Below are 16150 nucleotides of genomic sequence, written 5' to 3'. Positions count from 1 at the left end.
CAGTCTTTGTCCTCAAGGAATTGAGTCCAGTAGAGTAAAATAAAGATAATTATAATTTATTGTGTTTTGTGAAGTCAGCAGACATCGTAACAGTGGCCTGGGAGCACAGAGAAAGACCATGAATGATTTCCAACCAAGGATGAGTGTTTTCTTGAATACATGAAGAGTGAAATAATTTAAAAGTAATTTCTGAGGGGAAGATAAGGAGGAAGGGGAAAAAGAATGCATGAGTAAAGGCATGGAAGTGTTCAAGATTAGATCCTAGTGAGAAGTGTGAAGTTCAGGGAAGGCTAGAACATAGAGAATATGAAATAATATCAAAACATTTTGAATTATTAAAGTATCTTCAGGTTAAAACCTTACATTTGCAAGTGCATTACAGATTACTACACCCTTTCACTGAGGCCCAAAGTGCTTTGCCAAGGCCGGGCTCAAACATAGGTCTTTTGACCTCAATTCCAGGTGTTTTCCAACTATGATATAGCTGCCTCTTCTAACATGTTTTAATGTCTAAACAATGATATACTCTTGTTGGGTGAATCAGACTACAAGTGTGGCTTAGATGGATTATGTTTAATTTCTTGAGGATTTTCTTAAGCCTCTCTTCATTGATTTCCTCCAGCTGAGAAGGAGCTGATAAAGAGGAAATAAACAAAAAATGCCTCAAACTGCAGCTATAAAGGTTCACAAGTAAGGACACACAGCTGAACACAACTAGAGAGGCAACATGAGACTTCACTGTGGTTTCCCTCACAAACTGGAGTGGAATGAAATCACTTAAGGGTACCTTGATGCCAGTGTTTGAAAACTGCTTCAAATCTCATAAGTGTAGCATTGTTCTAGAAGAACTCAATTCCTGAATTCTCTGGTCTCTCAATCCTCTTTGAAGTGAAAGATTCTGTTTCATAATGATTGTGTTGAGAACATATATTTTCAGCACTGAAGCAAGAAGTCAATGCTATGTTTTGAAACAGAGTGCCAGCAGGAAATGGCTCATGCCAAATCATGGGGATTGACTGGTACAACAATGTGGCATATTTTGAGCTTAATTTTTGGGGGTAATTTTGAAAAGGAATTATCTTCTGATAGCACGTTCTTCTTAAATAATGAGGATATGCACGGAAAAATCTAAGACTTTGTGGAATGCCAGGAGGTAATGTGTCAGCCATAGAAAAGACTATGCCTGGGGGTCTTTTCTGGACACACAGTGAACCATATCAGATCTCTGGCAACAGCAAAGATGTCCAGGTGTGTGTATGGAGGTTGCCAAGACCTGAGGAGAGAAGAAAAACAGAGTCAACATTTTTTTCTGGGTTCACTGATTAACTACTATGGTAACCACCATGGTAAATGCTACAGTGACCACTGTTGGGTTAGGCATAGCACTCTGTATACTGCCTCTCAGAAACCTAGTTCATCCTCTTTCTTATCTCTTGCCCAATCTATTTTTATGAGGTTGTAAGCTCTGGTAGAGGGAGCCATGCTTCTTTGTTCTCTTTATATCCCTAGTACCTAGCATAGTATCTGGCAAGTAGCGGGCCCTGGCGCACTACTTACTTGATGAGTGAAGAAGTGCTTTGGATCTAAAGATCAGAATGACAGTTGATGGATACTCAAGGAGACAAAAACAGCATACATAAGTGAGTTAAAACAAATTTTTATTGAGATATAATTCATATACCATAAAATTCATCCATTTAAAGTATACAATTCTATGATTTTTAGTATATTTAGGGTCATCCCACCATTAACACAATCTAAGTTTAGAACATTTTCATCACTGCCCCTCAAAACTCTGTACCCATTAGCAATCACTCCTATGCCCACCATATATATATGCTCCTGCTGTAGTAATAGTTTAGTACTATGCCATATTTTATATATATATATGTATTATACATAAAATGTATAATACATATAAATATTTTTTAACAAAGAGTGCCATCCTTTTGGAGCTGTGGATTGTCTTAAGGGAATCCCTCAGTATGTTAGATAAGGGATGAGAAGGGCTTAAAACCAGGCATTTTCTCTAGCTTAGAGTTTGTCGGTGTTGCTGTTGGTCAGATAGCATGGAGAAGCATCCCAGAAGCAGGAGTACGAAGGTTCAGAGCGGAGGCATTCAGTGGATTGAGAGAAGTTAGTTGCTACTGAGAACGTGAACCTACGTTAGGCCTATTCAAAGGTTGAGTACCGAGTCTAAGAGCTCAGACAGAATCAGTAAGAGCCAAAGTTGAGAACAGGAGACACTGAAAATGAGCTGTGGTTTTAGGATTACGACCTTTTGCTCTGCTTTCTGGAGATCTTCTCTAAGTGGCCTCTGACTGTTAGGAGGTGGTCCAAGGAAGGCAGTCAGAGGTCTTGTGGAAAGAATCTTGACTCTCAAGATTAAGGAGTTGATAGCGCATCTTGAATTTTTCTTAGAAACATTTCAGTTGATGGAAAATCCAAGAGAAAAAATAAAGATTTTAATTTCATTTGTTTAGCAAATACTTATTTGTTGCCTACTATGAGCCAGGTATTATTCCAGGCATGGGGGACACAGCACTGAATAAAACAGAAAAAAAAAAAATCTACTCTTTTTGTTTTTACTTAAGTTTGCCTTTTATTTATTTATTTATTTAACATCTTTATTGGAGTATAATTGCTTTACAGTGGTGTGTTAGTTGCTGCTGTATAACAAAGTGAATCAGCTATACATATACATATATCCCTATATCCCCTCCCTATTGGGTCTCTCTCACACCCTCCCTATCCCACCCCTCTAGGTGGTCACAAAGCACCGAGCTGATCTCCCTGTGCTACGCAGTTGCTTCCCACTAGCTATCTGTTTTATGTTTGGTAGTGTATATATGTCCATGCCACTCTCTCACTTCGTCCCAGCTTACCCTTCCCCCTCCCCATGTCCTCAAGTCCATTCTCTATGTCTGCGTCTTTATTCCTGTCCTGCCCCTAGGTTCTTTAGAACCATAAAAAAATCTACCCTTAAAAACCTACATTCTAGAGGGAAGTATAGCCAAAAACAAAATAAATAAAAATATAGTATATTAATGACAATTAAGGTTAAAGGAGGAAATTAATATAGCAAAAAGGAAAGTGTTTTGGGGAGTGGGACGAGAAGGAGGTAATTTTATATGGTAACCAAGGGGAGGCCTCACTGTGCAGGTAACAGTTGAGTAAAGGCCTGAATAGGTGAGAAAGTGAGTCTCTGGATGTTGGGGGAAGAAAATAGGTGAAGTGAAAAGGTCCTGAGCAGGGAGGTGTGTAAAGTGTACAAGAACTAGTGAGAAGGCTGGCATACCAGGAACAGACTTGGGGAAGAACTGCAGGAGAGAACACCAGGGGTCTTAAAAGGCAAGGACTGGCACAGGATCTTCCAGAACCTCGAAAACAATTTAAGAATTTTGGGTTTCACTCTGAATGAGACAGAAAGCCACTGAAGTTTTTATTTTTTAAATGAGATTTATTGAGGAATACTTTTCACTGAATGCAATTCAATCATTTACAATATACATTTTATAAGTATAATTCCTCTCCAGCCGAGTGTCTTGACCTCTAAGTCCCTTAGAATAGGAAGATAGGAATGCCTAGTCCTACTGTCTTCCAGACAGTGCCTTCCTCTTTTTTTCTCTGTTTCTGTGTATTTAAGTTTTTAGTGACTGGAAGCTGATAAAGAATGAGTGATCAAACGCTTGGTCTTTCAAGCTGCTAAAAATTGAAAAAATATTCAATAACTGAGCTAATGATAGTTATTCCTAATCTTTAACGTGGGACTGGGGATAACTTTACTTCCTCATAGACCCCCTTCCTTTCTCCCTTTTTGGATGACTTGGTATCACCTCCCCACTCATTCCATCACTTTTCTGTTTTCAAGGATAGAGCTCGTTATCTTCCTCCCTTGGTGATGGATATTCTCCCTCTCCCCCAACCTCATGTGCTTTTCCTTATCATTAAATGAGGCCATCTGCTGTTTGATTTATCTCAAACGTCTATGATCTGGCTGAGATCCATCCACTTCTTAGGCTTCTTCATTTCCATCATCATTCCTGCCAGTTGGCTTTCTTGTAAAGGCCAATTTATGTGAAAAAGCAGTTTTTATTACTTTAAGGAAGTGTGAAAACACTGACTCCTACTGAAGAAAAAAAAAAGAGGTAAGGTAATTCAACAGATGAAAGAACATGTCGAAATAGCCACTATATCTCTACTAGTACAGAGAAAATTTGGTGCAACTTTTCTGAAAGAGATCGGTCTATATTTTTATATCTATCTCTGTATCATTTATTACTATATCTAGCTAATTCATAGATTCATCTATATCTAGACCTACATCTATATCTAGATTGATTTTAGTCTTAAAATTTCATTTCTTTTGACCTAGACCCTTTGTTAGAGGGTCTATTTCTGCTGTATTATTCCGTGTGGCAGTTACCCCTTAATCAGGTACCATATGACCAGTGTGTATTCTGGCTGTCAGGCCCTTCCATTTCTCTCCAGCAAGTACCTTATCCAGTGACAACTAAATCATCTGACCCCATAACCTTCCAACTATGTGTTTACCTCTCCTGAGCCTCAGTATTTCATCTGTAGAATAAGGTTGTTTTGAGGTAAATATAAAAGAATAGACATAAATCATTTAGCATAAAGCATGGATCATTTTAATCACATATATTTGTAATTATTATTGTTCTTATCAATGTTACTATTAATATTTTGGAGGATTTAGAATAAGAAAAAATAGGAAACAGTATAAATATGCAACAAAAGGTGCATTAGTTAAATAAACTTTGGGCTATTGATATGAGAATATATTTGAGATAAAATATTGGGTGACAAAAAGTAGTTTATGATTTCAGTTCCCAGTAATGGCAGAATGGGTAATTTGGACTAACCCTACAGTTGAGGATACCTGGAAGATCTAGATAAAATATAAAAATAGATCCGCTTAAAGATAGGGAAGAGCTAAAAAGAGTGTAGAAAATTAATAACCAGAAACTACAGAGGAGTGAAGCCCAGAAGGTTGAGCCAATCATTTGTCATTGGGGACTACTTTTCCCTATGGAAGTTTGCTTTGTCCAGGAAGCTGTTAAGACCTAGAGAAGCCAAACACATATATTTTTTAGACATTACTTTTTAAATCAGTTTTTGGTGCACAATAAAATTGAGAGGAAGGTACAGAGATTTCCCACGTAGATCCTGTCCCTCAACACATTGCATAGTCACCCCCGTTAGACAATATCGCTCACTAGAATGGCACATTTTTTACAGAGGATGAACCTACATCACCAAAGTCCATAAGTTACCTTAGGATTCACTCTTGGTGTTGTACATCTGTGGGTTTAGAAAAATGTATAATGACATATCCATCATCATAATATCATACAGAATATTTTCACTGCCCTAAAAATCCTTCGTGCTCTGCCTATATATATATATATATCTCCTTCCTTCCCATGTCCAGTAGCAACCACTGATCTTTTTAACGTCTCCATAGTTTTACTTTTCCCTGAATGCCATCTAGTTGGAATCATACAGTATGTAGTCTTTTCAGACTGGCTTTTTTCACTTAGTAATATGCATTTGATTCCTCCATGTTTATTCATGGCTTGGTAGCTCATTTCTTTTTAGGGTTGGATAGTATTCCATTGTCTGGATGCACCAGTTTATTTATCCATACACCTACTGAAGGACATCTTGGTTGCTTCCAAGTTTTGGCAGTTATAAATAAAGCTGCTATAAACATCTGTGTGCAGGATTTTTGTGGACATAAGTTTTCACCTCCGTTGGGTAAATAACAAGGAGTGCAATAGCAGTATCATATGGTACGAGTGTGTTTAGTTTTGTAAGAAACCACCAAATTTGTTTCCAAAGTACCATTTTGCATTCCCATCAGCAATGGCTGAGAGTTCCTGTTGCTCCACGTACTCAGCAGTATTCAGTGATGTCAGTGTTGTGGATTTTAACCCTTCTAATAGGTATATAGTAACATCTCTTTGTTGTTTTAATTTGCGTTTATGATGTGGGGTGTATGCTTACTTGCCATCTGTTTATCTTCTTTGATGAGATATCTGTTAAAATCTTTGTGCATTTTTTAATTGAGCTGTTTTTCTTATTGCTGACTTTTAAATATTCTTTGTATATTTGGGATAATATTGGATGTGTCTTTTACAAACAATTTTCTTCCAGTCTGTGGGGTGTCTTCTAATTCTCTTACTATTGTCTGTTTTTTTTCTTTTTTTAACATCTTTATTGGAGTATAATTGCTTTACAATGGTGTGTTAGTTTCTGCTTTATAACAAACTGAATCAGTTATACATATACGTATGTCCCCATATCTCTTCCCTCTTGCGTCTCCCTTCCTCCCACCCTCCCTATCCCACCCCTCTAGGTGGTCACAAAGCACCAGTCTGATCTCCCTGTGCTATGCGGCTGCTTCCTACTAGCTATCTATTTTACATTTGGTAGTGTATATATGTCCATACCACTCTCTCACTTTGTCCCATCTTACCCTTCCCCCTCCCCATATCCTCAAGTCCATTCTCTAGTAGGTCTGCGTCTTTATTCCTGTCTTGCCCCTAGGTTCTTCATGACCATTTTTTTTTCTTAGATTCCATATATATGTTTTAGCATAAGGTATTTGTTTTTCTCTTTCTGATTTACTTCACTCTGTATGACAGACTCTAGGTCCATCCACCTCACTACAAATAACTCAATTTCGTTTCCTTTTTATGGCTGAGTAATATTCCATTGTATATATGTGCCACATCTTCTTTATCCATTCATCTGTTGATGGACACTTAAGTTGCTTCCATGTCCTGGCTATTGTAAATAGAGCTGCAATTGTGGTACATGACTCTTTTTTGTTGTTGTTGTTGTTGCGGTATGCGGGCCTCTCACTGTTGTGGTCTCTCCTGTTGCAGAGCACAGGCTCTAGATGCGCAGGCTCAGCGGCCATGGCTCACGGGCCTAGCCGCTTCGCGGCATGGGGGATCTTCCCAGACCGGGGCACGACCCGTGTCCCCGCATCGGCAGGCAGACTCTCAACCACTATGCCACCAGGGAAGCCCATGACTCTTTTTGAATTATGGTTTTCTTAGGGTATATGCCCAGTAGTGGGATTGCTAGGTCATATGGTAGTTCTATTTTTAGTTTTTTAAGGAACCTCCATACTGTTCTCCATAGTGGCTGTATCAATTTACATTCCCACCAACAGTGCAAGAGGGTTCCCTTTTCTCTACACCCTCTCCAGCATTATTGTTTGTAGATTTTTTGAGGATGGCCATTCTGACTGGTGGGAGATGATATCTCATTGTAGTTTTGATTTGCATTTCTCTGATGATTAATGATGTTGAGCATTCTTTCATGTGTTTGTTGGCAATCTGTATATCTTCTTTGGAGAAATGTCTATTTAGGTCTTCTGCCCATTTTTGGCTTTTTGATATTGAGCTGCATGAGCTGCTTGTAAATATTGGAGATTAATCCTTTGTCAGTTGCTTCATTTGCAAATATTTCCTCCCATTCTGAGGGTTGTCTTTTTGTCTTGTTTATGGTTTCCTTTGCTGTGCAAAAGCTTTTAAGTTTCATTAGGTCCCATTTCTTTATTTTTGTTTTTATTTCCATTTCTCTAGGAGGTGGGTCAAAAAGGATATTGCTGTGATTTATGTCATAGAGTGTTCTGCCTATGTTTTCCTCTAAGAGTTTGATAGTGTCTGGCCTTACTTTTAGGTCTTTAATCCATTTTGAGTTTATTTTTGTGTATGGTGTTAGGGAGTGTTCTAATTTCATTCTTTTACATGTAGCTGTCCAGTTTTCCCAGCACTACTTATTGAAGAGGCTGTCTTTTCTCCTTTGTATATTCTTGCCTCCTTTATCAAAAATAAGGTGACCATATGTGCATGGGTTTATCTCTGGTCTTTCTATCCTGTTTCATTGACCTGTATTTCTGTTTTTGTGCCAGTACCATACTGTCTTGATTACTGTAGCTTTGTAGTATAGTCTGAAGTCTGGGAGCCTGATTCCTCCAGCTCCATTTTTCGTTCTCAAGATTGCTTTGGATATTCGGGGTCTTTTGTGTTTCCATGCAAATTGTGAAATTTTTTGTTCTGATTCTGTGAAAAATGTCATTGGTAGTTTGAAAGGGATTGCATCGAATCTGTAGATTTCTCTGGGTAGTATAGTCATTTTCACAATGTTGATTCTTTCAATACAAGAACATGGTATATCATTCCATCTGTTGGCATCATCTTTAATTTCTTTCATCAGTATCTTATAGTTTTCTGCATACAGGTCTTTTGTTTCCTTAGGTAGGTTTATTTCTAGGGATTTTATTTTTTTTGTTGCAATGGTAAATGGGAATGTTTCCTTAATTTCTCTTTCAGATTTTTCATCACTAAAGTAAGGAATGCAAGAGATTTCTGTGCATTAATTTTGTATCCTGCTAGTTTACCAAATTCATTTATTAACTCTAGTAGTCTTCTACCAGTTTTCTGGCAGCATCTTTAGGATCCTCTATATATAGTATCATGTTGTCTGCAAACAGTGACAGCTTTACTTCTTCTTTTCCGGTTTGGAATCCTTTTATTTCTTTTTCATCTCTGATTGCTGTTCTTCTTTTAAAATATTTGTATTCTGTAAATTTCCAATGATCTATTTTTTCAGGTGACTGTGTCCCTGAAAGTATTAGCTACTTTGTTAGGCAATGTCTGTCTGCAAAGAGGAATGAAATCTTATTACACGCAATCCACTTTTGTTCTAGACTGTCCTTTCTCTTATCCACCCCCACTCCCAAAGATACACACACTCACGCACACACGCACCCATGCACACACCCATAACAACCCAGCCACTCTCTCTACCCAGGAGTTTTTCATAGATTTTAGATTAGTATCTGGGGTCCATCAACTTCCTTATCACTTCTGTGTTATCTTTAATCAGGATTCAGGAAAGGGAGTCAGCAGTCCATGCTATTTCACCCCAAGTTATGAACTAATCAGAAGTAGAATGCCTTCAAATATAGCTATCTTTTTCATTATGTATACTGAAGGTCAGAGACTCTCATTCCTTTTGATTACCATATATGAACACACTGTAATCATTCATATAGGCTTGTCTAAAAAAGGAAGAAAAGTAACACCTTCCAGAAAAAGTCCAGTCCTTAGGGAAGATAAAAAGAAGCCTGAGATTTTTTATAAGTCAACACAATCTTAATTGTAATATGTTAGAAAGTAGGATTTGATAAATGCTTGTTACCTTTTCAAACATGGTTGTTCAAAATTCTTCTCAAATAAATTATTTTCATTTGTTTGGTATGGTGAAATAGGTATGGCTAACTCTTAGATAGTTAAAGATTTTCAAGGGTCCAGGAGCAGGGTTTTGAAGACATTTATGGTTATCTATAGCTATCTCATAAATGAAAACTGAAATTAAAATTTGATTTTGACTCTGTAAGCCTATTTGCTTTAATTGTCTGTGGTTATGTCTTCATTACTACTATTGCCTCTCTCTCCACTCTGTCCCTTTGTGTACAGCAGTGTTTCTTAATAGGGAGCCATGTTGTCCCCCTTCCCCAAGGGGACATTTGGTGTAGAGATTGGGTGGAGGCCAGGGATGCCACTAAATATCTCACAGTGCACAAGACAGCCCCTCACAACAAATAATAATCTGCTCCAAAATGTCAGTACTGCCACTATTGAGAAGCCCTTGACTCCAGGGATCCTGATCTGCTAATTTATTCCCAGCCCTGAGATCTCCATGTGGTGTTGACTGTGGCACTGGACACAAGAAAATGAAAGTGTCCCTTGTTATCCAAATCTATTTGCCTTCTGAGTTTGACTACTTGAAATTCAGAATTCTAGGGGTATCTACAGTCTCTCCTCTCTCACACACACATACACACACACGCAGATACCAACTTGGGTTGGTTGGACTTTAGAGTCAAGTCTCTCTATTCTGTACCAGTTCCTCAGCTTTGACCTTCAGTCCTTCCTAGGATGTTTATTTTCTCCATCCAGCTTTTCTTGCTCCTGAACATTGGATAATTCTCTTAAGATACTCCCCTGTTTGGGTACCACCCAGATGCTGGTGTGCTCTAGCTTACTTTCTCAGTGTCTCTGCTGAAATATCTCTGATAAATACCAAATATCACCTTTTCAGAAGATCTTTCCTGACTGTGTAATCCCACTCCTGTCACTTTTATCCCCTTACCCTCTTTTATTTTTTTATAGCAGTTATTGTCATCTTGCATATATTTGATTGTTTTATACTTTTCCTTCTTCCTTACCTCTGTAAAATTAAGCAAGGGTATGTTTTTCTTAGTACTGTATTCAAGGGCCTAGAGTACATAATGATGCTCACAATCCCCAGTATTACTCCCTGGAGTATATGCAAAGGTTCCTAAGTCAGAGTTTCTGCTTGTCATTGGAAGGGGGAGATGGATAGTTATAAGGTGACAGGATAATGCTATACAGATGAGTGTTAAGATGACATCACTGTCCTACCTAGGAGAACTCAGGAGGAATTATCAGAGGAGGAAACATCTGAGTTAGGTCTTGAGAGATATATAGGACTCACCAAAAAGCAGGAAAGGGAAAGAGCATCTCAGGTACAGGAATAGCATTCAAAAGGTGCTATATTTTTGAAAGAGTATAGCCTGTTTTAGGGATAAAGGAACTAGTACTGCAAATGTTAGTCTGGTCCACATTGTGAAGGACAATATATGACATACAAGGAAGGTTGGACTTCATCTTGTGGGAAACTGGGAGCTCTAAAATACTTTGAGTGGCTCTGTGTTTGAAAATGATAATGCTTGTGACAATGTGATGGTTGGATGGGATGTTCAGAAGGTAGTGATAGGTCATCATGGAGGAATTTAAAAATTATTCAGAGACTAATCCATCACCTGCCACTGAGATGATCTATTCTCTGCGACCTTCCTTTTTCCTCTGTACATGATATAGTTTAGAGCCCAATTTCTTGTAAAAACTGCCTTTCAGTTTCTAAAAATTATAGTCAACAACCCTGTGGTCAAGCATCTGATCAATCATTTGACACGTTTCCTATCCATCTCCTGCATTGTCACTGGAATAGATCTAGCTTTGACTCATTTCAGGGAAATTTTTTCAGAGTTAGCACCAGAAAGCCATAACTCACAGTCAGTGTCATTTAGGGCTCAGTCTTAACCATATATCAAAAGCTTCCCAATTAATTTTTCTGAGGCTATAAGTCATTTATAATTACAGTTCTGTTATCTGAATATGTCTTCCTTATCTTTTCCTACCCCATGCTTCATTCTTGGCTCGATTACCGTGGGTTATTTTATTGGTAAGCCTTGGTCCTGTAGCTCCTAGCTCAAATTGATTAACTACTGCTCTTCTCCCGTAGATAAAGGACATGACTAGATTTTAGATTTTTCAGAGCTTCTATACTTACATTTGTTTGCTATAATGTCTCAGGAATAACTCCTCCAACGCAGTTTGGAATGATCAGAGTTTCAGTGTCACAAAATCTGATAACCGATAGTTCTCTTTTCTGTTTTGAGGATTAAATGAGAGAATGTACATAAAGTACCTAGTATATTTTCTAATCCACAGTACATGATTTATAAATGTTCAGTTCCATTCAATTCAGTAAACAGGTATCCAGACTATTTTTGTGTGTCAGTGTTTATGCTAATTATTGGTAATATAAAGACAAAGTAATAAATAGGCCCCTCTTACAAGGAGATTATAGCTTAGTTGGGGAGATGAGCATCTAAACAGATAAGTGCCATTTTCTGTGACAGGTACAAAAATAGAAATAAAGCACCACATACAGTGAGGTCTTCAAAGAATTGGTGGTTAGTTCTACCTGGGGAAGAAGTTTTTCTATAGTGGATGATAGGTGATCTAAGTCTTATATGGTGTTCAGGAAATCATCAGATGGGCCTGGATGGATGAATGGGGTTGGTGGGTTGGAGAGAAGAAAAATCCAGGCTGAGGGAATGGCATTTGTGAAAAGCATTCCTCTTTTTCCTTCTGTTTTTTTTTTTTTCCTATTCCATAATAAAACTCATACTAAAATTTAAAGCACAGTCACGCCCTTTTTCAACTGTTGAAACAATAAATTTAGTTGAAAATTTTTAATCAAACTGTATCCAAGGTAGAAAGAAGAGGAGAATGAGTCCTTTTGTCATTAATTCAAAGCACTATCCGTACTTATTGACATACTGTTAGAAGGTTTTCAAAGCACTCTTTCACTTACATTATTTCATTTAATCACCTAAAATTATCATGTGGTGGTATATATCTCTCAAGGGATTATTAATCTCATTTCACTACAAATGAGGAAAATGAAATTTCATGATCTGCCTAATGTCTCACAGGAAGTAAGCTACGGGACGTGGGCTTTTTAGAGTCTAAATCCAGTGCTCTGTCCTCTACCACCAAGTCTTCCTCTGTTAACAAACTTATTAAAAAATAGCTTGTATTTGACAGAAATATTTGTAGGATAATCCTAGTTAAGGTTTTTTTGTGTGTCCTTGGAAGGCCAAGTAAGAGGAAGCCTGCTTAGATTAAAAGCTGGAGAAATTGGCTTAGGAACATAGAATAAGAATAGTATAAATAGGGTTACCCAATAACTTACCATCCAAACAAGGACACCATTGAGACTAAAAGAACTGGGTCTACAAGAGTATAGACTATTCACTAACTCATTCACTCAGCAAACAATTATTGACTACCTAGTTAGTGCAAGGCTCTGGGCCATTGTAGAGATAGAGATACCTTTGAGTAGCTTATAAACAACATGGAGGAGATATACAGACCAACAAAGAATAATAGCTACCAATTATTGAATATCTCTATGTTCTAGGTACTCTGTTAGAAGCTGAACATATACTGTCAAATTTTATGCTAAATAATTCCACGAAATATTACTATTATTATTCCCATTTTGCAGATGATGAAACTGAGGTTAAGTTGCATGCCTAATTATATTATACAGGGGAGCTGGCCCTCACAATCACAGCATACTCTGCTGCTTAAAATTTGAGGATAACTGGGCATCTTGAAACCACAATTCTAGAATAACATACACTTGTGTTTCCCTCATCCAGCATAAGTCTCTGGAATGTTGATGTTTAGTTGGGCAGTAGGTACTGAGTCACTGTGTCAGGTAATACTCATTGACTTGTAACAAGAAAATCTTAACTGACAGTGCAGTAAATACATTTATTGGCTTGCATATTATAAAATCCCAGAAGAGTTTGTGTATGTCTGTGTTCAATGTACAAAATTGCCACCGCAACTTATTTTATTTTTTCCTCCTTTGTTTTTCTTTCAATCTTTTGACTCTGACTTCCTCTCTGTTGACTATTTTCAGAGAGACTCTCCCTTTAAGTTTTATTTTTTTAATGTTAAGTATTTATTTATTTATTTTTGGCTGTGTCTGGTCTTAGTTGCGACAAGCAGGATCTTTCGTTGTGGTGTGCAGGCTCTTTGTTGTGGCACGCGGGCTTAGTTGCCTCACAGCATGTGGGATCTTAGTTCCCCCACCAGGGATCATACCCGTTTCCCCTGCACTGGAAGGTGGATTCTTTACCACTGGACCAACAGGGAAGTCCCCCCTTAAGTTTTAAAGATACACCAATCTACATCCTTCCTAATTTAATCTAAAAGAGTGAATGCCTTTTCTGTCACTCAAGTAGAGTCCCCAGGATCAGCTCTGATTGGTCCTGTTTGTTTGGCTCAAGTCACATGACTATTGCTAAGGTACTGACTGAGGACAGGGTAGGAGAGTAGGCCTCATGATCTGATCTTGGATCTTGGAGTTGGAGGCTCCATCTTAAATATGTGGTCTAATAATGGAGAATGGAATTCCCCAATAGTAGTCAGGGTGAACGGATTCTTGGTGGCCCAAATGCAACCAATATATACTATATTCTCTGAGTATGAAAGGCTTTGAATGAAATGAACCATGATAACTTTTAAGCCTCTAGAATCTGGAGATTAATGTAAAAAAAACCCAGAATTTCTTTTCTTTCTAAGAAGACCATGACCCAAGAAAGTATGGGGCAAATGCCAATTTGCTGCAACATTCCATTCACCTTATTTTTTTCCTCTTGTGCCTCCTTGAGCTACTCATTCTAAAAACCTCTTTTATGTCTTGAAGACAATTTCCTATTTGTTGCAAGATTGATCTTTTCAATTTCCAGTGCTGGTGAGGGTATATCAAGCTTTAAAATAGGACTAAAGCTACTCATTTCTTTTTATGGATAATTAATTCACTCTTACAAAATAGGATTTATGCAAAGTGAGGAATCTAATTCTGGGTTTAGAATCATTTTCTTCAGTGGACCAAGATCAAACTTCTTCTCTTTCAACTTATGGTTTTGAAAATAGTTAAATGAAGAATTAAACTCTGCAGTGTGTGATGACAAGGAATAACCAGAAAATTAAGTGGCACAAAAGTTTCTACGACATTTATGGTTTCTGAGGATGTTTCATTGAGGAACTATCACTTGTATTACTAAGGACCTCAGGAAATGTCTGGGCCTAAGTTTTTCTAGGACCTTGGAGAATGGTCAAGCTTATTAAACTTACTCATCTCAAAAGACATGTTAAGTCATTGAAATGGAATATCAAATTTAGAAAGGACTTCATATTCTTGCTATGTATGCTTTTTCTAAGTATCACACGTAATACAGGGGCCAAATTCATCAGTTGTTCTGTGTGAGTCTAATGTTGAACTGAATGAGCTAGACATGTACCATTAAGTGTCTAGAGGCTATCGAGTTTGAATTAAATTTGGGGTTATAAGATCCAGAGTCAGGAGATTTGTTTGGACTGTCAGTTCAGCCATTTAGAATATTTGTGACTTGGGCAAGTTACTTAAAATTCCAGTTTCCTCATCTTTAAAATAGATTAATAACAATATTTAAAATTATATTATTGTTACAAGATAGATGTATCAATACATTGAATGTTAGAAATTTCAAAATTCTCACTTTTCTCAGTGTTAAAACTGCTCTTTGGTTTATCTTTCAAATTTTAGCCCAAAGCAAAGCTCTTCATCCCACTTCCTCATTTATCACATCTTTGGCACAAGCCCACCACCATCCTCAATGACTTCACTTCATCTGCAGGTGACCTGTCCCCACCTTCTCATCTTCAGTGACCTACCGCTTTGCTCCTCTTTGGACACTCACTCCAATGATGACAAGGTAATAATTTGGGCCTTGCTATTACCTGTAATTGCTTACCTAAAACTATGATTAGTTCAAATTTTCCACTTTTTCACCACAAGCTTATCTGCTTCCAGCCTGTCCTTCTCACCCTATGAGCATTCTTCAACTTCAGAAAGATCTCCATTGCATTGACCCTTCTTCCTTCACCCAACCATAAAACCTTTAATTTATTCATATTCTTCCTCATTCAGTCTTGATTCTATGATGTCATTATTTAAGTAACACTTTTGATAGTGACCTAAATGTCCTTGTTCTGCTGTATTTTATCACAACCCCCTGGCAGAACACCAGCCCTGGGTGAACTCAATCAACCCAATCATTTCTTTTTCTCCATGCCTACATCTGAGCAACTAATGCTCCTAGAGAAATTCTCAATAGAGACAGATTTATTTCTTTATAAATTTAAGTTCATCAGTCTTGACAAATGGGCCCTTGGTATTCTTGGGCAATCATGTTATATTTTTCTGGTCATCTTGCCTTTCTACTTAATAATTATTTTAAATACTCCTGTCCCCACACTCCAGCATACTGTGGTCCCTGAAATCTCAGCCTTAGGCTTGTTGTTCTCCTCACTCTATACTTTTTATCTTGCTCACAGCCACAGTTTCAATTGCTATCTGATTTCAGATGATAGACAAATTTATAGTTATAGCTAAGACCACCCATCTGAGTTCTAGATCCTCATAATCTATTGACCATTTACTTCTAACTCCTGTATATCCCCAAAGTACCTCAAAGTCAACCTGTCCAAAGCCAAACTCACGATTCTCCTCCAAACTTTGTTCTATTCAGTTATTTTCAATGTCATTAATGGCAGTGATAACCTTTTAGTTGCAGAGGCTAGAGAACCAGGCTCATCCTTGATAGCCCCTTATGCATCAATCACCACCTTCAATCCACTATCCATTCTTACTGCGCTTTCCTAAGACTCTCTCA

At 37.7% G+C, this 16150-nt stretch overlaps 1 protein-coding gene across 7 annotated transcripts in view; it reads left to right on the top strand.

Annotated features, from left to right (window-relative positions):
- Nucleotides 1-16150, top strand: part of LOC307190962 (uncharacterized protein) — a 445225-nt gene that overhangs the window by 51351 nt on the left and 377724 nt on the right. For all 7 annotated transcript variants that reach the window (XR_013829564.1, XR_013829565.1, XR_013829566.1 and 4 more), the window contains exon 2: nt 15022-15190. Coding sequence is in view for 3 of the 7 variants with exons in the window: in XM_079930478.1 (XP_079786604.1) it covers nt 15022-15190 (169 nt within the window). In the remaining 4 variants the exon portion in view is untranslated. The remainder of the gene's footprint in view (nt 1-15021; nt 15191-16150) is intronic.

This window comes from Stenella coeruleoalba (assembly GCF_951394435.1).
Source record: "Stenella coeruleoalba genome assembly, chromosome: 8".
NCBI classification, from domain to species: domain Eukaryota; kingdom Metazoa; phylum Chordata; class Mammalia; order Artiodactyla; family Delphinidae; genus Stenella; species Stenella coeruleoalba.
The sequence above is the reverse complement of the archived record's forward strand: the minus strand, read 5'-3'. Positions and strand labels throughout refer to the sequence as shown.